General features: G+C 35.7%; 1 protein-coding gene across 1 annotated transcript in view; it reads left to right on the forward strand.

The window, feature by feature from the left end:
• Positions 1-11,956: 11,956 nt before the first annotated feature.
• LOC129220705 (protein shifted-like) overlaps positions 11,957-21,827 on the forward strand; it is a 55,160-nt gene continuing 45,289 nt past the window's right edge. The window contains exons 1-2 of the mRNA XM_054855135.1: positions 11,957-11,972; positions 15,253-15,392. Of these exons, the coding sequence (XP_054711110.1) occupies positions 11,957-11,972; positions 15,253-15,392 (156 nt within the window). The remainder of the gene's footprint in view (positions 11,973-15,252; positions 15,393-21,827) is intronic.

A 21,827-nucleotide genomic window follows, 5' to 3' on the forward strand; every position in this document is an offset into this window, starting at 1 on the left:
CTGTTCAAAATTAAAAGGAAAATTGTTCAAATCAAAAAGATATTTTTATACAAGTTTTTCATCAAAAACTTTTTCCTACAAAGCTTGTTTGAAGCAAATTCGCCTCACAGTTCGGAATTGCTTTGAATTTCCCCGTAGGCGCTAATGTTAAGTTTTTTTGAACTGTTCAAAATTGAACAAAAAATAGTTCAAATCAAAAAGTGAAATATGGGAATGAGGTGTCCTCGCCGAGATCTTTCGAGCAAAAAAAAGTTTGTTCGAATCGGACTATTCGTTCAAAAGTTATTAGGGGGGGACAGACAGACCGACCGACAGACAGACAGACCGACAGACATTTTTCCCCATCTCAATACCCTACTTTCCAATTTTTAGCCTACTTTCCCAGTAAAAGTCAGAAAAAGAAGAAAAAAGCATGAAAGAAGGCTTAATGCATCTTAAAAATATCGTGAAAAACAAAAAAAAGTCAAAAATAAATAAAATAATTAAATAAATATTGAAAAATTAAAAATTGGAAAGTAGGGTATTGAGATGGGGAAAAATGTCTGTCGGTCTGTCTGTCGGTCTGTCTGTCTGTCGGTCTGTCTGTCTGTCCCCCCCTAATAACTTTTGAATGAATAGTCCGATTCGAACAAACTTTTTTTTGTTCGAAAGATATCGACGAGGACACCTCATTTCCATATTTCACTTTTTGATTTGAACTATTTTTTGTTCAATTTTTAACAGTTCAAAAAAACTTAACATTAGCGCCTACGGGGAAATTCAAAGCAATTCCGAACTGTGAGGCGAATTTGCTTCAAACAAACTTTGTAGGAAAAAGCTTTTGATAAAAAACTTGTATATAAGATATCTTTTTGATTTGAACAATTTTCCGTTCAATTTTGAACAGTTCAAATCCCTTAACATTAGCGCCTACGGGGAAACTGAAAGTCAATGTAGATTCCGTACTTGAAGGCGGATTTACTTCAAACAAACTTTGTTGGAAATAGCTCTTTACGACCTACTCCCGACTCCGACTCCGAGAATTTAGGGGGACCTGACACCGACTCTGACTCTTGTTCCCGACAATTAATCGGACTCCGACTCCCCGACTTCGACTCTGACTTCGTAGCTTTGGCAAACATTTATACACGGAGGACAAATGACTGACTCCGATTCTTGGATATTCGACTCCGACTCTTTTATCCCAAAATGAGATTGACTCCGACTCCGCTGCTGTGGTTTTAACTGTAAAATGATTATTGTTGATATGATTTGTTTTTATTTTCACGCTAAAGTTTTAATTTAGGTATTTAGTTTTCGGTGAATAAACTCGAAAAATATGCGCAGACGATTTTTTTTTTTTTTTTGACAATGAAAATTATTTCTTTAAGTTGACATTTTATTGTTTTTTTTTTTTTGGTAAGTGCATTAATTCGTTTAAAAATTATTTTCGGCAACAGGGGAAAAAGAAACGATTTTTTTTTATATGATGTATTTATTTTAATGAACTTATTATTATTTTTTCGTTTTGAAAGCTGTTAAAAAAAATTTTTTTAATGGAAAGAAGTGTATTAGCTGCTTTTTAAAAGGTGCTGCTATTTTATTTGTTCGTTTCTTTGAAGAAAAGTAAGGAATATTTTATTCCTAGAAATCAGCTTAAAGTATTTTTAAAATATGTTTGAAAAAATTTGCGATTTTAGCTATTTTTGAGAATATTGATCAGGTACTAGAAAGTAGTATGGGTATACGGGAAAGTAGGCTCGTCTAGTTCTAGACGGAACTTCTTGTTAATTTTTCAATATTTATTGAATTATTTTATTTATTTTTGACTTTTTTTTTTGTTTTTCACGATATTTTTAAGATGCATTAAGCCTTCTTTCATGCTTTTTTCTTCTTTTTCTGACTTTTACTGAAAAAGTAGGCTAAAACGAAATTTTCTTCAATTTTTTGAATTTTCAAAAAAAGTAGGCAATGTTTTTAAATTTTGAAAATAAATGATTGATTACAAAATAAGTATGCATGTTATGGTTTCAAAGAAATATAAAATTTACTTAAATTAAAAAAAAAGTGTGAAATGTACTGTGACCCCTTATTTACGTAAGGGTCCCGAGGGGGAGGGGGGGTTGGAAAAATCTCTACATGCCCTTTCTGGGGGGGGGGGGTGTTCCAACGCATTCTTACGTAATATTTTTCAAGTCGATATTTTACATTAGAAATCGCTCGGTCAAGTGGTCTTGCAGGGATCCTATTTCGTTTTCTTCTGGAAGATGAAAAACTTATTAGGGTGAGCTATTTTTTATTTGTTTTATGAAGAATGAGTGGTGTTAAATAAATTTAAAAAAAATAAATAATTTGAATTTTAACATCTTGAATTCAAATTGTGTTTTTCGCAATCACGAGTGTGTGTATGTAGGCGTGTGTGTTTGTGTGTGGGGGGTATGTCTTTTTGTGTGTAAGGGTTATGTGTATGTGTGTGTAGGCATGTGTGTTTGTGTCTGTGTGCAGGCATAAGTGTGTGGGGAGTTGTGTGTATAAATGTGTATGTGGGGGGGGGGTTGTGTATGTGTGTGTAGGCATATGTGTTTGCGTATGTGTGCAGACATGAATGTGTGTGTATGTGTGTGTGTTTTTTTGTGTGTGTATGTGTAGGTATCTGTATGTATGCGTGTGTGTATGTGTTTGTGTATGTATGTGTTTGTGTGTGTATGTGTATGTGTGTGTAGGTGTATGTGTGTGTAGGTGTGTGTGTGTGTGTTTGTGTGTGTGTGCGTAGTTGTGTATGTATGCGCATGTGTGTAGGACATGGATGCAACCTGGAGGCGGCTTTCGCTAGAGGAGCAGCATCGTGAGGAGCCGGTCGACGGTGATGGTGCGGAGGGTGGCGGTGGGAAAATAAAATGATAGCACGCCAAAAACAGTCAAATGAAAGCAATAAGCAATCGCGATTGCTCAAAAAAAAAAAAAAAAAAAAAGAATCACACTGTGTATGGCATGTTGTATTGCTTCCTTTTATAAAAAAGGAAGTATGGTATTCGCGAAAAAATTTTCATTCAAAAATCGGCCTTATTTCCATTTTTCACACCCCCGAATGAATGTTGAGATTTTTTTTTTTTCGATCCGACCACACGAGGATATATGCCTAGGAACCTACAGACAACCGAAATATCCATTTTGACGACCCCCGAGTTGATTACAGCGAATTTTCTCGTGACGTCTGTATGTACGTATGTATGTGCGTATGTGTGTATGTATCTCGCATAACTCAAAAACGGTACGTCCTAGAAAGGTGAAATTTGGTACGTAGACTCCTAGTGGAGCCTAGTTGTGCACCTTAATTTTTGGTTGCATTCGGATGTTCCTAAGGGGATATTTTGCCCCTTTTTGTAGGGAAATCATTGTTAATTTCGATGTAAACTCAAGTGGTGTTATCATTTGTCGGACACTTGGCGATATATCGCCAGTCTTTTGGTCGCCAAGTACTATCGCCGACTTGGCGACAAATTTGGCGATTTTTTTTTTATTTTTAAATCTGGTTTCATTTTTTTTTAATTTAAAAAAAAATCTGTAATTGTTTTTTACTTCCCTTTACAAAAAAGGAAGTATAGTATTCGCGAAAAAAATTTCACTCAAAAATCGGCCTTCATTTCCATTTTTCTCACCCCCGTTGAGTTTATTTTTTCGACCCGACCACACGTGGATTTATGCCTATAAACCTACAGACACCCGAAATATCCATTTTGACGACCCACGAGTTAATTACAACGAACTTTCTCGTGCCGTCCGTATATACGTATGTATGTGCGTTAGGGTGTCCCGTCCATATATGGGAAAAAAAAATTTTTGAGCTACACTATCACAAGAGGTGTCAAAATTTGCGAAATTTTTCACAGATCACGAAAAAGGTAAAAAAAAATGGAATTGCGTGTCATCTTGAGGGCTCTACCGCTCTTTGAAGTTTTGCATATTTTACATTTTTGACAGACCTAAACGATATGATTTAAAAAATACAAAAATAAAGTTTAGAAAGCATTTTATTTAAGAAACTAATGAAACAAAGCACAAGAAAAAAAAATAAACAAACTACAGTTTATAAATAATGACAAAAGTTTAGAATTTAAACTTATTTTTGTGTCCAAAATTTGGCATTTCTGCGTGAGATTGCAACTTGGTTCTAACGAAGCCATCTCTAGAAGTAGCGTTAGTAACACTTTGTGAAGCCTGTGTTATTAGTTTAACACATCTTTCCACAGATTGTGAGTGGCAAGGAAAGTCAACGATTTCCAAGCTATTATCTTTTGCCATAATTTGAAGGTTCTCGTTAGAAATATGTCGAAGAACCGGTGGTGCTGTAACCTGACACTCTTGCCAGACAATTATTTCCGTATAATCTTTAGCAGAGAAGTTAATTTTTGGTGTTTTAAATATTCTGCGTTTAGTGCTACTTTCAGCCTCTCTAGCTTTTTTTATTCTTCCTAATGCTAACTCCCGAATGTGCTCCCTATCATCAAACAACATACTGACCAGCAGGTTTTCTGGGTGCGCAAAAAAAGAATTTCTTTCGATAACAGAATACACAACAGATTTCAAGTTTTCGGGTAAAAATCGAGAGTACACAATCATTTGAAAAAGATGTTTGGCTGCTTCCTTAAAAGATGACTTTTGCTTGATTAAGAACCAAACTGGAGCGTACACTTTAACCACGTAGTTAACAAGTAATCGCAATTTTTTTGTTGGATTAAGAGTACCTACATAAAGTCTGAGTATACGATTAGCAGAAGTAAGCCATCTCGAGTGCGCCATTTTTCCAGGTTGGCGATTTGCCAGCTCAGGACTACAGAAACCAGTTGATACAGCTTGACAAATCTCATAAAGATATTTTTGATCCGTGCTTAGTTCATCAACCACATTTTTCGGCAAATTAGGCAAATACCATCCACCGCGCAAAAGACAATGTCATTTTATTTTCACAATCAGCTAACTGTTTTCCAATAGATCCGGAATATTCTTTAGGACCCAAAGTGCAACCATCTAAGGTCAAGAATAAATGACGAAGGGGTAATTCGTTGGCATGAAGCATACACACACACACCATTGCAATGGTCTTTCCAAATACTCCTCTAAATATTGAATCACGCCACCCTTCCAACCGGTGTTTATTGCAGTTCCGTCACATCCAACGCAAATCACGTCTTCTAAATTCAAGCATTGACCTTCTAATAGAGCTGTAATCGAAGTTACAATTGCCTTTGCAGTGCCACGACTTGGCGTTGTGTGTCCCAAATAAATTGATCCGGGTTCTGCTAAAATTGAGATGTGCTCTTCTAAAATTTCTTTGCGATGGTAACGAGCTCCTATTTTCTCATTTATCAGAGTCTTGTCTTTACGTCCATCAAAGTAAATGCTTTTTATAACAATACTTCCAATATCTTTGGAAGCTTCTTTCCGAGCTTTAGCTACAGCTCTGTGGATTTTGTTTTTATCAACAACTAGAGTTAAATCTTCTTTTGAAACCAAGCCGACATCAGCTAAAACTGCAGAAGCAACAGCAGCAGCAGATCGCGTCGACACACCGTATCTATCACAGACCTTAGCAACTGTTGGCAAGATCAGTGTATTCTTATTTGTCGTTGAAGTTGATGGTGTCCCTGTAGAGGCCGTATTCGTCTCTGTTATGGGATACGTTTCTGGAGAAAATTCACGCATTGAATCGTCATCAAAATTTGCTGAGACAGAATCGTTATTTTCAGTAGAAGACTTTTTTGCTGCCCTTTCAAGTTTTCTCTGCTGTTGTTTCATTAATCTAGCTGTTTCTTTCTTATCGACACCTCTTATCACCATTTTCCTGTCATTTCTTTGATCCAACAAGAGACTTCTCTCATTGATGGGAACTTTTTTAGGTTTTAAACACGAACAAGACTCAAATACACAGGGCACTTACAAGCCGCAACGTCGAAGAGCTTCTCAGATGACTCTAAAAAGCACTTCAGTTTATTTTCAAAACTATCACTTCGTTTGCTTCTGGGGTATCGTTTCAAATTGACGTACTTTTCGAAATAGAATTTTAATAATTAAATTACTCGTTCCTTAGTTACGATTGGAATTGAAGCTTTTGTCCAAATACTGTTGATTTTTTCAGAAACAATTGTATATATATCTGAACTGGAAGGGTCCTTTCCATTATGCATACATTTCTGTTCGCTCCTGACAAATAAAATAAATTTTATGACGTCTTTTACAGTAGGTAGCTGCCGATCATCAAGTTCCTTGTAGGGTCCCAGTATAGCACAAGTAGTCTCACTACGTCTCGAACTCATTACTTAAAGCTAACAGAATCGGCATATAACACTAACAATTGCAACTGTACTTTTATAGCATTAAAATTACTTTGGCTACGAAGAAAACACCCGTGAGTCAAGCCAAGAAAGCCCTCGAAACAAGTAAAAGGAATTAGCAAGTTGAAACCAAACAAAGTCGAAGTCGTCAGTAACATATTGTTGCATGCAAATCGAGACGTGGCGCCAAGCTTCGTGGACGATTCTACTGCGGAAATGGGGGTTATTCCCATATAGGCATTTACAGTAGTAATCACCATATGTTTATTTTTTTTTTCTGTTCGTGTTGATGTTACGAATCACGAGCTTTTTATTTCAGCTGTCGAGCTTTTATTTCACAGTAAATTTATAACTTTATTCACAGTACTTCTTTTTCAGTTGCCATAAAAATGACAATTTTTCAAAACTTTGACGATCGGTAGAGCCCTGAAGATATAGTTTTATTCTATTTTTTAAATTATTTTTGTAATTTACGATCGATTTCGCAAATTTTGAGAGGTCTTGCATTAAGAAAAACGGAAAAAAAATTTTTCGGGACACCCTAATGTGCGTATGTATCTCGCATTACTCAAAAAAGGCACGTCCTAGAAAGTTGAAATTTGGTACGTGGACTCCTAGTGTGACCCAGTTGTGCACCTTCCTTTTTGGTTGCATTCGGATGTTCCTAAGGGGGTCTTTTGCCCCTTTTTGTAGGGAAATCATTGTTAATTTCGATGTAAACTCAAGTTGTGTTATCATTTGTCGGACACTTGGCGATATATCGCCAGTCTTTTGGTTGCCAAGTACTATCGCCGACTTGGCGACAAATTTGGCGATTTTTTTTTTTTAAAAATGTGGTTTCATTTTTTTTTTTTAATTAAAAAAAATCTGTAATTGTTTTCTACTTCCCTTTACAAAAAAGGAAGTATAGTATTCGCGAAAAAAATTTCACTCAAAAATCGGCCTTCATTTCCATTTTTCTCACCCCCGTTGAGTTTATTTTTTCGACCCGACCACACGTGGATTTATGCCTATAAACCTACAGACACCCGAAATATCCATTTTGACGACCCACGAGTTAATTACAACGAACTTTCTCGTGCCGTCCGTATATACGTATGTATGTGCGTATGTATCTCGCATTACTCAAAAAAGGCACGTCCTAGAAAGTTGAAATTTGGTACGTGGACTCCTAGTGTGGCCCAGTTGTGCACCTTCCTTTTTGGTTGCATTCGGATGTTCCTAAGGGGGTCTTTTTCCCCTTTTTGGGGGGAAAATCATTGTTCATTTCGATGTAAACTCAAGTGGTGTTATCATTTGGCGGACACTTGGCGATATATCGCCAGTCTTTTGGTCGCCAAGTTTTGTCGCCAACTTAACGAAAAACTTGGCGATTTTTTTTTATTTTTTTAAAATCTGGTTTCAATTTGACCTCTGTTGGTGATATTTCGAGAGTAAACTATTGAATCACATTGAAATTGCCAGTAATGGGGAAATGACATTAAATTGGAGTAAAAGGAAGTCATGTGATGCACACATCAGCTCGTTCCTCTTAACGTTGTAAATTAACACTAGAAAGTGAGTGTTACGACAGTGATGCTAAAATATGAAGCAAGTAACGTGGCCCACTCAGCATGGACATATCGCATTTTTTTTACCAGTCATTAGAAGTCGAAAAAAACTTTCACAAGATACTTAGAAACCATTGTGCTTAAACTAAAGAAAAAACGCGTCAGTCCCGTATTATGTCATTTTAAGTAAGGTAAGTTGCACATCCGTTGTTTGCTTGGGGATATTTGAATGCAGCTTTACTCTAAATGAAAGTTTTAAAAATCATTTCAAAATTTTTCATTGATTCCAAAAATTTAAATTGGTTCAAATCAATTTAATTATAATAACCTAATTAACTGATAGTTTTGAACATATTAAATTTTGAAGTGATTTAATGAATTAAATGTTTATTTATCAATGAATAGATATGAATCGGTTATAAGGTCAACCCGCTTATAAGATCAGTTTCGTGAAGTCCCGAGGGGTGACCTTATATTGAGGTCCGACTGTATGTCCTTTGGAAAACTATCCAATATTTCCTAACTCAAATTGACAAAAAAAAAATGTCGGTTCAAATGATTTGTTAATTCGGGGTTTATTATTCGTTAAATAGGGGCTTTTGCTTTCATTTTAATCGGGGAAGAAGGAAAATTCGCTAAATTGCGAAATTCGTTCAATCCGGGTCCGACTGTATTCCCATACGTGTGGGTAAGGCTTTTGTTGTTTCATGTTATAATATGCATTGAGCACATGTACTTTGACCCCCTGGAACATTTTGAAGTTGCTCATCAGTTCTTTGCTTGGGCATATTTGAATGCAGTTTTATTCAAAATGAAAATTTTAAAAAGCAATTCAAAATTTCTTATTAATTCCAAAAATTTCAATTGGTTCAAATCGATTCAACTATTATAATTTAATTAACTAATATTTTGAGACGTATTAAATTTTTAAAGAATTAATGTATACATCCTTGTAAGTACATCTTTATTTATCAATAAATATATGTATGAATCGGTTATAAGGTCACCCCGCATAAAAGGTCAGTTTTGTCAAGTCCCGTGGAGTGACCTTATATCGAGGACCGACTGTATTTGTTTTTGTTGTATAAAAAACGTTCTATTCAACATGACAGTCGCCGGAATTAACACTCTTTAGTCAGAAAATACAGATATACTTCAAGCAACTATTGTAAGTTATAATATAAAGACAACTGGACAATACAGCTGCTTGGGCCGTCGCAAATGCCGGTTAAAAACCTAGTACAGTCGACTCCCGCTACAACGCGATCCGACTTACGCGAAATGGCTATAACGCGAGTTTTTCACGAGTAACGAATTTTAGAGCTAACGCGAATTTTTCGCCCACAACATGATTTTTTTCAGGAGGAAGTATCAGCTTCGTTATTGGCTACTAGACATTGATTTCGTGAATGTTATTACGTCCCTTTGAGCATCACTGACCGCCAAAGTTCCCACGCCAAACTAGTCTAGTGCATCAAATAACCGTAATGGCACCTTAGTGTCACCTTCCTCTAAAGTTTGAAAATGTGAAGAAAAAGAAAGTTTCTGATAAAAAAATTTAAAAAGGCTAAGTTTCTCGATACGCTTGAACAATTACAAAACGTCGAAGGTAGCGCGACGATAAGTATGAGTGAATCTTCCATATGTACAATTAAAAGTCAAAACAGAAAGATGTCCGTAAAAGTTTAGGACTTAGTTTCAATATTGAAGCTTGCAGAGCAGCCTAGCAAAGTAAAAATTATGAAAACGGAAGCTACGGCTCTCTTGCATTGTGGATTAATAAAAATATCAGGTAAAGGAGATGTAACCACAATTTGAAACGTTTTAAATAAAAGGTGAAGTGTATTTAAAAATGTATTAGATAAGAATAACGATCCGATCTTGGAGCATAAATCATCACTAGTATCCTCATTTTTTAACTCGTCAATATTGCTACTGTATCTACTGTACAGCTGTACAGTACTATTTTGTGCATCATTTTAATTTTATTGCATGCAGTGCGTACCGTGTTGTTTTATTTTATATCTTTTATTCCCATTGGTCATTCATTTTGAGCATCTTACGTATTTCATGTTGAATAAGTTTTTTATTACTTTCTTCTATATCTAATATACAGAAGAAAGTATTAAATTCGTGCAAATTTTCGAATTTTGACGGATTCGAACGTTTTGAGGTGTGCTGAGTCCATTTCGACTATTTTTGGAAAATGTCTGTCTGTCTCTGTGTGTGTATGTGTGTGTGTGTGTGTGTGTCCGTGTGTGTCACATCTGTGTGTGATCCGTTTTTGTGGTCGCTCTACAGCAAAAACTACCGCATGAAACGGAACGAAATTCGGTACACATATGTGCCCCTATGTGAACTTGTGCTCATTTGTTTTTGGCGCGAATTCCTCCAAGGGGGGTGGAGCAATGGGACGTTTTTTGAGTTACGCGTGCTTGCTATTCCTCAGGAAGTAACGGGCGGAATCAAACAAAATTTGGTTCATATGTTGCCATCAACAGGAACAGGTGCTGATTCAATTTTGGTGTCAATAACTCAAACGGGGGTTGAGCTATAGAACGTTTTTTGTCGTCGATCGTGACTGCTGTATCTCAAGAAATAATGAACGGAATAAAAGAAAAATTTATCGGCAAGTAGTCTTTAGTGGGTATAAGAGCTGATTTTATTTTGGTGTCAACAGCTAAAAAGGGGGTAGCGCAATCGCCCGTTCTTTTTTTCCTTTTTGAGTGCCCTATCTCAAGAAGTAATGCTACGTTCTGGTTGAAATTTGGAATATATGTGAATCCATACGTAAACAGGCTTTGGTTCAATTTTGACGAAAATCGCTCCAAGAGGTGTTGATTTTTTTTTTTTTTTTTTTTTTTGCGAATAAAAATAGCTTGATTAATGCAACAATAAGAAAGATAAATCGTAATAGATTGTCGTCTGCGTATTTCTCGTGATTTTAATTGTATGGAAATGATCGGAAATATTATCTCAATGATTTAAAATTTTTAACTCTTGCCATCTTATGTTTGTTAACAAATAAAATATTTGTAATTAATTCAAGCAAGGCTTTTAAAATAACTTTCAATTTTCGCTCTTTGCTTTGCTCTTGCAATAATTCAGATATTGGGATGGTCGTCAAGTTTTTGCATGTGTAATTTTGTTGGGAATATTGCTTCCTCGTCAAGCATGGGGAGGGATCAGAAAAAAAAAAAGAAAAATATAGAAGAAAGTTTCGTGATGGCCACAACATACTAATTTTTTAAATACAGTAAAAGTTCAGTTCTTAATGGAAGAAACTGTAATGGTTAAGGAATGCTTTAGCGCAGTTTGAGGGGTGTTTATAAGTGCCTAAAAGTATTTGGTATGCTTTAAAAAATTTATATGCATATATTTTTCCACAACGCGAAATTTCAACTTACGCGAGGGGTCTTGGAACGCATCCCTCGCGTAAGTCGGAACTCGACTGTATTCTAGCCCCAGGTACCCTGTGCAACCCTTCATGGCCCAATCGAAGAACGTGCAATCCAATCCCCAAGATCAATGTCGTATCTTCCACCCCCCCCCCTTCCAAAAAAGAAAAAAGTGGTGCAGAGTGCAATACTGATTTTCTTTCGGATTTTTAGTTTTCTTTTGCAAGATCCTTTAGCATATAGCATTTGAAACTTCTATTTGATTATTTCGAAAACATTTTTTGAAAAATGTAAAACATTTTATCATTAGTACCTTCTTAGAAAACTAAAATCTCTTTAGATAAAAAGCAAAGAAGGCAAAAAATAAAAGTAAATAATTAAAACTTAAAAAATGTATAAATAAAAAACCTACCAAAATGAATACTTAAAAAAAAAAAAAAATTGTTTGTAGCTCTTTCTTCAGGGTAAAAATAAAGCACTTTGGATTTTATTTCTCCCCTGCTGCCAAAAATTAAGAAATAAATAAATATACTTTAGAAAATAAATAAATAACAAATATCATTTCTTATTAAAAAAAAAAAAAATCCTCAAAACTAAATTTAAAAAATAAATAAAAATCGTCTGCACAACTGTTTCTTTCTGTTAAAAGCTATTCGCAACTCCAATAAGCTATAGGGGGCGCTGAAGTCACTGTCTTATGGCGGATGAAAAAGGTAAAACAAACAAATGCCATAACTTATAACTTGCTTTGACGCTTAGCGAATGACAGTTATTTTTCATCGTGTTTGTGGGAATCTTTCTTTTCTATTCTATTCTTCTGAAATTACATTTCATCACAAACTGTCTGAAGCCTGTAATTTACCCCCCCCCCCCCCCAAAAAAAAAAAACACGTGGAATGGAATGTTTTACCTTTTTCTTTATATTGTTAATCACCGCAAGGTAGCGTATTCGAGCTCTGGAGTTGAGAATTGAGCTCATAAAGCTTGTTGAAACAGTGCCAGCAATAAGAATTCAATTTTGAAATTTACGCTCGAGAAAAAAAATATTTAGTAAAATTCAAAAGTGCGAAACAATTGAAAACATTTATTTTTGGAAAAGAAGTTTATAATTATAGGCTTCCAAGCCAGGGCGGGGGGGGGGGGGGGGGGGGGGGGGGGTCCCTCAGCCGGGTTCACGGGCGAACGCCGAAATCGGGCGCTGATCGTTCCCCAAAAAGTGACTTCAATTCATTTGGCGCAAAGTCCCGTTTGCTTGGCGAGCGCCGTTGCTCGCCAAAGCGTGCGGCAACCCCGCGAGATAAATATAGTGTGGAAGGGGAGATAATCACACCTCCCGACGTGAGACAACATCTGAGGGAGGGAAAATCAAGACACCACCACTCTATTACCGTCTCTCCACTCTCACTTTCGGAGCCCCCCCCCCCCCCAGCATCTCTTTTTTTTTCTTTGCGAGTCGCTGTTTTTACGCGCGAACAGCGGCAGCGGGTTTTATTCTTTTGGCAAGGAGAGGGTAGGAGGGGTTCTTCTGAATTTCAAATTAAAACCCCGGTTTTGCCAATTTTCGATTACAGTGGCACATTCTCAAAACAACTGTATGTCAGTGGCTCAGTGGCGTGACTACGGGAGGGGGGGGGGTTCGCCTCGGTGTCACCCACCTGGGGAGCGATACCCTAAGTGGAATTGCAATTTTATTTTAATATGAAGCTAAAATGCATTTTTAAGACTAAAAATTTGGAAATTTTCCGGGGGTAAACCCCCAAACCCCCCCCCCCACTCTTATCTATTTTTTGTACATAAGGCGAGTTAAAATTTCGTTAAACCACAAACTTAGTTGTTTCTAAATTGCATGAACTTCATGTTTTCATGTTTTTTTTCTCTTGTGTCTGTAGGAGGGGGGGGGGGCACACACAAGTGACAAGTGACCGCCCTGGGTGTCACCCATGCTAGCTATGCCACTGCTTTTTTCTGGGTTTTTCACTCAGTTTTAGTTTTCCCTTCCTGAAATAATGTTGCGAAAAATAATTTTGTTCTTCATAAAAAAAAAAAATGTGCTGCCTGAGTGTTTTTGTCCGTTCGTTGGCCCCATCATTTGGGACTATTTCAGGGATTCAAAAGAATGGCGAGGTTACAAAAAAGATTTTTAGGACTCCGGAAAGTTTAAAGTCTTCTACTCCGAGTCCTTTACACCATAATCAGTCTGATTCCTTTACCCCAAAATCAGTACAACTCCTTTACCCCAAGACCACCGACTCCTTTACTCCAAAATCAGTCCGACTCCGACCTCCATTACCCCAGATCATTCCGACTCCGAATCCTTTACCCCCGAGATCAGTCCGACTCAGACTCCTTTACCCCAAGGACCAGTCCGACTCCGAATCCTTTACCCCCGAGATCAATCCGACTCAGACTCCTTTACCCCAAGACCAGTCCGACTCCGACTCCTTTACTTCAAGATCAGTCTGACTCCTACTCCTTTACCTCAAGATCAGTCTGACTCCGACTCCTTTACTTCAAGATCAGTCTGACTCCGACTCCTTTACTTCAAGATCAGTCTGACTCCGACTCCTTTACCCCCAGATCAGTCCGACTCCGACTCCTTTACCCCAAATCAGTCCGACTCCGACTCCTTTACCCCAGATCAGTCCGACTTCCGACTCCTTTACCCCCAAAATCAGTCCTGATTCCGACTCCGCAAGCACTCGCGGCACTGAGAGGGAAAATGACCGACCCTGACACTGATTTAAAACCTTCGACTGCCTCTACTCCGACTCTTTTACCCCAAAAACCAATCCGACTCCGACGCACTTTTTTTAAGCGTAAAAATGCTAAGTACAAAACCACTTTTTTTCCTTCCTAAATGTTCTACGTACTAAGGACCTTCTATGCATTAATCCATCTCCTGACGCCTCAGTGATTCAATTTTTCAATTCGCCAATATTAGCAGGTAAGTGGAGTGTAAACACAGAATCCTTTACATATCCCAACAGGAAAAAAACACGTGGTGTCAAGTCCAGTGACAGAGGGGAGGGACAACCATAAAGTGTTAAAAACACGTCTCTCTTAATCGCCGTTTTGACTAACAGAATAATAAATAAGAAGTGGGACACATCCGATAACACTCAACGGTAGCTGACACCACCCTACATTAACGACCAAACTATTTTTTGGGCAAATTGGCGTCAAAAATTGAAACTTACCCGCCGAACCCCTAAATAATAAACGAGCTGATGTGTGCATCAAATGACTTCCTTTTACTCCAATTTAATGTCATTTTCCCATTATTGGCAAGTTTTGATGTGATTCAATAGTTTACTCTCTAAATATCAACAACAGTGGCCAAATCGATACCAGATAAAAAAAAAAATCGCCAAATTCGTCGCCTAGTTGGTGACAAAACTTGGCGAACAAAAGACTGGCGATATATCGCCAAGTGTCCGCCAAATGATAACACCACTTGAGTTTACATCGAAATTAACAATGATTTCCCCCCAAAAAAGGGGCAAAAACCCCCTTAGGAACATCCGAATGCAACCAAAAGGGAAGGTGCACAACTAGACCCCAGTAGGAGTCCACGTACCAAATTTAAACTTTCTAGGACATACCGTTTTTGAGTTATTCGAGATACATACATACATACGTACATACAGACGCCACGAGAAAAATCGTTGTCATTAACTCGGGGATCGTCAAAATGGATATTTCGGGTGTCTGTACGTTCCACGGCATATATCCACGTGTGGTCGAGTCGAAAAAAAAACCAACATTCATTCGGGTTTGAGCAAAATAGAAATTAAGCCCGATTTTTTAATGAAATTTTTTTTCGCGAATACAATACTTCCTTTTTTGTAAAAGGAAGTAAAAAATTAAGAACAGAAAGATTATCTCGTGTTTTTATTTAGGCGTGAAAACTTTTGATTGCATGAATAAAAACTTTAGTGCATATTTTGATTTTTTTTTTTTTTTTTTTGGCTTATAATCTGTGCTCTTCTCCAGGTTTCCCAATGGACATCTTCGTGATCACGGACGCCGCCGTTCTGCCCTACATTTTGGACCCCAACTTCGAGAAGTACCTTCCCGTCATCCCCAGCGAAGTGAACGAGTTCAAGTTCACGTGGAGAAGCCCGGACCACGAGGCAAGTACATCTGGAAGTTTGGCGCCAATTTTCTTTTCAAATTTATTTCTCATCCTCTTATCCATTTTTTCGCCGATGATCGAGTAACCCGCGTGTTTCAACAAAGAAACTCGTGCCACGGCATTATCATTTGATAATATGTTTTCGTAATGTTTAACATGCAGGGAAAGGTTTTTATTTTGACAAGGCTGAACTCGATCCGGTAACTTAACCGTTTTACTGGTAAGACTTTCATTTTAGAAAAACGAAGAAACCAAAACAATTAACTCTGCCTACTGTAGTTTAGGGTTAATCCACTGGATTATCCCTAAACTTCCACTGGAGTTCGGATTAAAATTTCAATTATCAAACTCTTACCAAACAGGCAATGGCTTCGTTCAAATGTAGAAGCAATTTTCACTCATCATATCTTGACGGGCAATTTTCTAGTACATTAAGATTCGGCAAATTTTGTCTGACTATTCGGTAAAATTTTCATCCTTTGGCAAATTTTGTCAGAGACAAATCGGCAAAAAATAATCACTTCGACAAATTTTGTCCGACATTCGGGAAAATTATCATAATTCGGCAAATTTTGTCTGATGATTCGTTAAAATTATTCCATACTGCGATGAACACAAACAACGGTTCAATCATTTTTAAATGACTGAACCGTGATTGATCGTGACTATGACTGAGGGGTCGTAGTCACAGAACATTCAATACTGTGATGAACACAAATAACGGTTCAATCATTTTTAATTGATTGAATCATTTTCAATCATTTTTAAATGATTGAACCGTGATTGATTGATTGTGACTGTGACTGAGGGGTCGTAGTCACAGAACAGTCAATACTGCGATGAACACAAACAACGGTTCAATCATTTTTAAATCAGGTCCGTCATACAACACTTAGTTCCTGGGTTAACGTAAAATAAAAGTCAATCACTTAAAACTGGTTAATCGCACAACAACTAATACGACTATTCTCGTATCATAGCACACTAGGGTTATTGATTGAAATACAGGACCGAAAATTCAATACCAGCCTTCGGTATTTTTAAAACATGATACCGGAATACTGGTATATTAATGCCGGTATTTGAAATTGCTCAAAAAAGGCTTGAAAACTTACTGTTTCGTTTACAAACGTAATAATTTTGTACAAAAATTGTATAATTTATGAAAACTATTGCGAACAAATGTAAAATGAAGGAACAAATGTCATAATAAAAAAACATTAACAGATTTAAAAAAAAAAAATACTAAGCACTTTCTATGATGCTCTCAAAAGGACAAAATAACTTTTCTGGGTCAGAAAGGACAATATTTAAGCATTCCTGTAGTTTTCAATTATTCCAAAACAAATGACTCCACAAACGAGGAAAAATGCGGCTCAAATCAGGTAGGGAATTTCTTACCCTTATCTAACTCTCATAAATTTGAGTGTTGAAACATGCTTATTTTTCTGGGAAAGTTAGGTTTGAAATGTCTTGAGCCGCACTTTTTGTCGTTTGTGGAGTCTTTTTTTTTTTTTTTTTTGAATAATTGAAAACTACAGGAATGCTTAAATATTGTCCTTTCTGACCCAGAAAAGTTATTTTGTCCTTTTGAGAGCATTATGAAAAGTGCTTTGTATTAAAAAAATCTGTTGTTTTATTTTTTTTTAGTGTAAATATATATTTCAAAAATAGAATAATGTTACCATCACAAAATTTCACTTTTTTTCATATATAAAAGAAATTATATATATATATATATATATATATATATATATATATATATATATATATATATATATATATATATATATATATATATATATAGACACGTGTCTAAAACTTTAAGCATTTGACACTAAAAATGAATCCTTGTCCCTCTCTAGGATTTGTTTGTGTGCTAATTTAATTAGAATCATTTAAATATCTATTACTGTATCGAGGCAACAAAATTTGTAGTAATGGATTTTATATTTAAACGTTTAATGGAGAAATTAAATGAAATTTGCTGTTTTCCATCCAAACCGAAATAATGATTCTGTTTTAGAATTTTAATTTTTCAGCGTTAAGTTGTACCTCATGATTAAGCAAATCATTTAGTGAAATCCCGAAGTCTATTAGTGGTCTGGTTGCAGAGATATAAGCAAAAACATGCCTCAGATTTCTCCGTGACAATCAGGCCAAGTACAATAAAAGTGTTTAATAACAGTAAAAAAAATAATAGTTTAAAAAACTAAAAAAACACGCTTTCGTAGCAAAATGAACAAAAAAGTGAAAAATAATCTTTGGATGATACTCTCTTAAAAAATTCCAGCGATTTTAACTCAGACTGAGTAAATTTTCACTCCTTTCCAGTGTCGAAAACGCACTTTCCTTATAGGAGTGAATATCATTCCTTTTGCGGAGCGGTTATTTTCACTCCTTTTGGATAAGCTAATTTCGCTCCCTTTTGATAAGTGTTTTCCACTCTTTTTAAGACTAAATTAATATCCTAAATGAGTGGTTGCTTTCCGTTTTGGAAAGCCGCTATTTCACTCTTTTTTAGAATAAAATAGGCAAAATCATTTCACTCTCCTTTGGTGAAATTGTTTTTTAAACGTGTTTTCATGTGCTTATGCTGTGTATTTGAATTTCAAACTGTTTTTAAAACTTATTTCATTTGAAAAAAAAAAATTAGTTTTTCAGTTTAAAAAATGAAAAAAAAAATGTTTTTAGTGTTTCAGAAGAGGATGCACAAGAACTGTATGGTAAGTACGAAGAGTTTTCTTTTTTATTAAAACTTTAACTGGTAATATTTCTTGAACTACTCGTATATCGTTACAAATCACCCACGTGCAATATTACGTACATTTCCGAATCTAAAGATTGAAATAAAACTAAAAAAACCCACACAGTTCCAAATAAAAAGATTTAAAATTTTGAAACTCTATATTGATATTCTCGGTGTGCCTTTTAACATTAATAATGTTTTAAAAGTTACATCAGTTCAAATTAATTTAAAAAGTCACTCATAAATTGTGACAAGATACGTTTGAATTCAATTTTGTTTCTTCGAGGCCATTCATTAATTACGTAAGGACAATTTTGGCAATTTTTGACCTTCCCTTCCCCCTATGTAAGGGTATGTAAGACTCCCCCCCCCCCATCTTACGTAAGATTCTTTTTTTTTCCTTCACAATAATAACAAATATTACATCACTGGGATTGTTCTTAAATTAAATATCATTTTTTTTTTAATTTTTTCAAAAACATTTTTGAGTAAAGAAATGTTTACTGTAAGGAATCTAGACCGAACGTTTTTGGACAAATAATTTTTGTATATGATGCGATAATAATTAAAAATAACACATGCAAAACACAGTGCGATTCTTTTATTATATTTTACACGTTTCATTCTTTGAAACACAAGTAAAAAACAGCTCATCCTATAATACACACTTTTACCTTCCTGAAGCAAATGAAATATAATATTTGCCAAACCACTTGACCGCGGATTTCTAATATAAAATATCGGCTTGGAAAATATCACCGTAAGAATGGATCCACCAACCCCCCTCTCCAAGCAAGGGTATGTAGAGAATTCTCCCTCCCCCCTCAGGACCCTGAATTGATGAATGGCCCGTTACACATATGAATGAGTGTATTATACAAAGTTTATGATACTCTTTAAAGTTTATTATACACAAAAACAATGTTTGATTAATTTAAAATATAAGCAGTGGTTGGAGCTCCGACCATCGGGAGCGGATTCGGTATCGGACCTATAAATTTGCGCATGGTCGGGTCTGTAACACCTACCTAAAATATATATACAGTACACACACACCAAAGATGGTAACGACTGTTTCAAATGTCATATTTTTTATTCGATGACCGAAATAAAATTGTTGATAACAGTTTCATTAATTTGGAAGAAAAAGTTACAAAAAGTTCGCCGTAACATTGCACGTGGATGATTTGTAACGATATAGCAGTTCAAGAAATATTAACAGTTACAAGTTTCAATAAAAAAGAAAATTCTTCGCACTTACCATTCAGTTTTTGTGCATTTCCTTCAGAATCCTCATTCGGCAACAAATAGTGTTTTAATTCATTAAATGAAGACATTCAGGTAGCGACATCTACTTCGTATTCGCGACCAACGTTAGTTAAGCCTAACGTGGAGGTATAGAAGATTCTATCTAAACAAAATCACGTGACAGAATCGAACCAATGAAAATGCTTTTGAGTCCTTCTTTTAAAGAATGTTTTTATTTTTCGCTCTTCAAAAGAGTGTTTCCGAATTTCCCGCCAATAAGGAAAAGTTTTAGTCTTGGTTTTTTTCGTAAAGCGTCTTTTTTCGATAAAGCTAGCACTCAGAAAGAATGAATGCACCCGCAATAGATTTCACTCTTTTTAAGAGTTATTTTTTCATTCTTTTGAATTAAGAGCGTAGTAGTTGACCAATCACTTAAATTTTATTGTAATACAAAAAAGCGTGGGGTGCTGTCTATTTACATTTTTGCTTGGACAACAAATGGAAGAAATTCAAGACAACTGATAAGAAGCCAACCGCGCTTTTTTGTATTACATTAAAATTAAGTGATTGGTCAACTACTATCATCCAAAGATTATTTTTCACTTTTTAGTTCATTTTGCTACGAAAGCGTGTTTTTTTAGTTTTTAAACTATTATTTTATTTTTCTGTTTTTTAGTCTTACGTTGGAGAAATATCAGGCAACGAAATTATTTATAAAACGAGTGCGAGGTAATGTCTTAAAGTTAAGACAAGGGCCCCCCGATGGGAAGCTACTGTGAGTCATCGATGTATGTTTGCGGAAATCATATCTACATTACTTTGAAAATTTGAGATGCATTTGAATAAAAGTTTTGTTCAATAATGGTCTGATCAGCAATGAATTTCTAATGGAAGGCTCACCTAAATTTTGGCATGAAATTAGTTTAAAACAATTATATTTCATGCTCTAACTACCTTGGAACGTTGGAAAAAATTTTGTCTGGTGCAGAAAAATTAAAGCTTTTGTAGATATTTTTAAATAATTTTTGCGAGCATTTTTTTAATGTATTTTTTTTTAATTTTTCCTTTTTCACATTGTTGGATTTATGCCAAAATATGGATTAAAATTGGAGGAAACTAACAATTAAAAGAGTTAATTTGATTATAGAATATTGCATTGTCATCGGGTCTGAGGTCGCGTGCCAAATTTCAAAAGAATCCGATCGCAGGAAGTGGGCGAAATTTGAGCTGCAAGATTCCGTTACAAGATACATACATACATACATACATACATACATACAGGTGAAGCTAATAAAAGCGTGTTAAAAACATAATGTATTGTCTCTAAGCCTAATAAATTGTTCATAAGACACTCGAAGTTAACTTTATACCAAAAGAGAAATTGAGTGATCAGAGAAATGGAGAAAATGAAAACATGGGGTGCACAAAAGCGCACGAAAATGCGATTCATCGCACCCATTTAGTAATGACTAGCTGCGTTGCCCGGCTTTGCCCGGTCTATTTTGAAAACAAAAATTGTGTCAAGTGACGTATATTCAACAATCAGGCATAAATAAAAGAAAAAAAAATCATCATGCAAAATTTCACCTCCAAGCAATGACGACAGATATTAAAATACTTTTAAGAAATTAAAATAAAATGAGAAAGATGGATTTAAAAAGCGTAACCATGGAAACACAAAATAAAATAAGTTTCAGAATTGAAAATGAGAAAGATGGAAATAATGGATTCTAATAGCGTTACCGTGGAAACGCAAAATAAAATGGTTAAAAACTTGAATAGTGAACAGATTTTTGAACTTCATTTAATTCGCTTGTAACTTTTTTTCTAATGGAGATAGAGGGTTAAACTTCCGACTTTAGGTCGAGTTGGATCTGGAGTAAAACAGGTAGCTCTTTTCAATGGTGTCAAAAAGAAAACTGTAGGACAAGTCCTTCACTTTTTATTCATAAATTTAATGAAGAAAGTAGTGCCTAAATTTCAGCTAAGCCTAAACAAATTCGAGCTAAAAACGTAAAAAACTCCCGCCGCTATTAAGTTAGAGCATTGGAACAAATTGCGTAGAACGCGGAAAATTCTTCCCTTTCCAACTATATATAATGTTATTATTTGCGAGTAATTTTTCACCCCCATATTCGGGAATTTATGTGAAAATTGGAATAAAAAAAGAACTATTCATCGAATTGTTTTCGAACTGGTCTGCAAACCTTCTCAGGACTTAAAGGAACAAATTGTGAAAATTTCAGCGCAATCGGCCGGGTAGTTCTCGAGTTTTGCGAGTTCAAACACACAGACGCTTTTTGGAGACTTCATTTTATACTATGTAGAGAAAAACTGAGCGTATCTATGTATGTCCGAGCTTCTTCTCCCGAACGACAGTGAACTGACCATCGAAGCAGGTATCAATGGATTCGTCATCCTCCCGTCTTCATGTTT

The sequence above is a fragment of the Uloborus diversus genome, chromosome 4 (genome assembly GCF_026930045.1).
Source record: "Uloborus diversus isolate 005 chromosome 4, Udiv.v.3.1, whole genome shotgun sequence".
In the NCBI taxonomy this organism is placed as follows: domain Eukaryota; kingdom Metazoa; phylum Arthropoda; class Arachnida; order Araneae; family Uloboridae; genus Uloborus; species Uloborus diversus.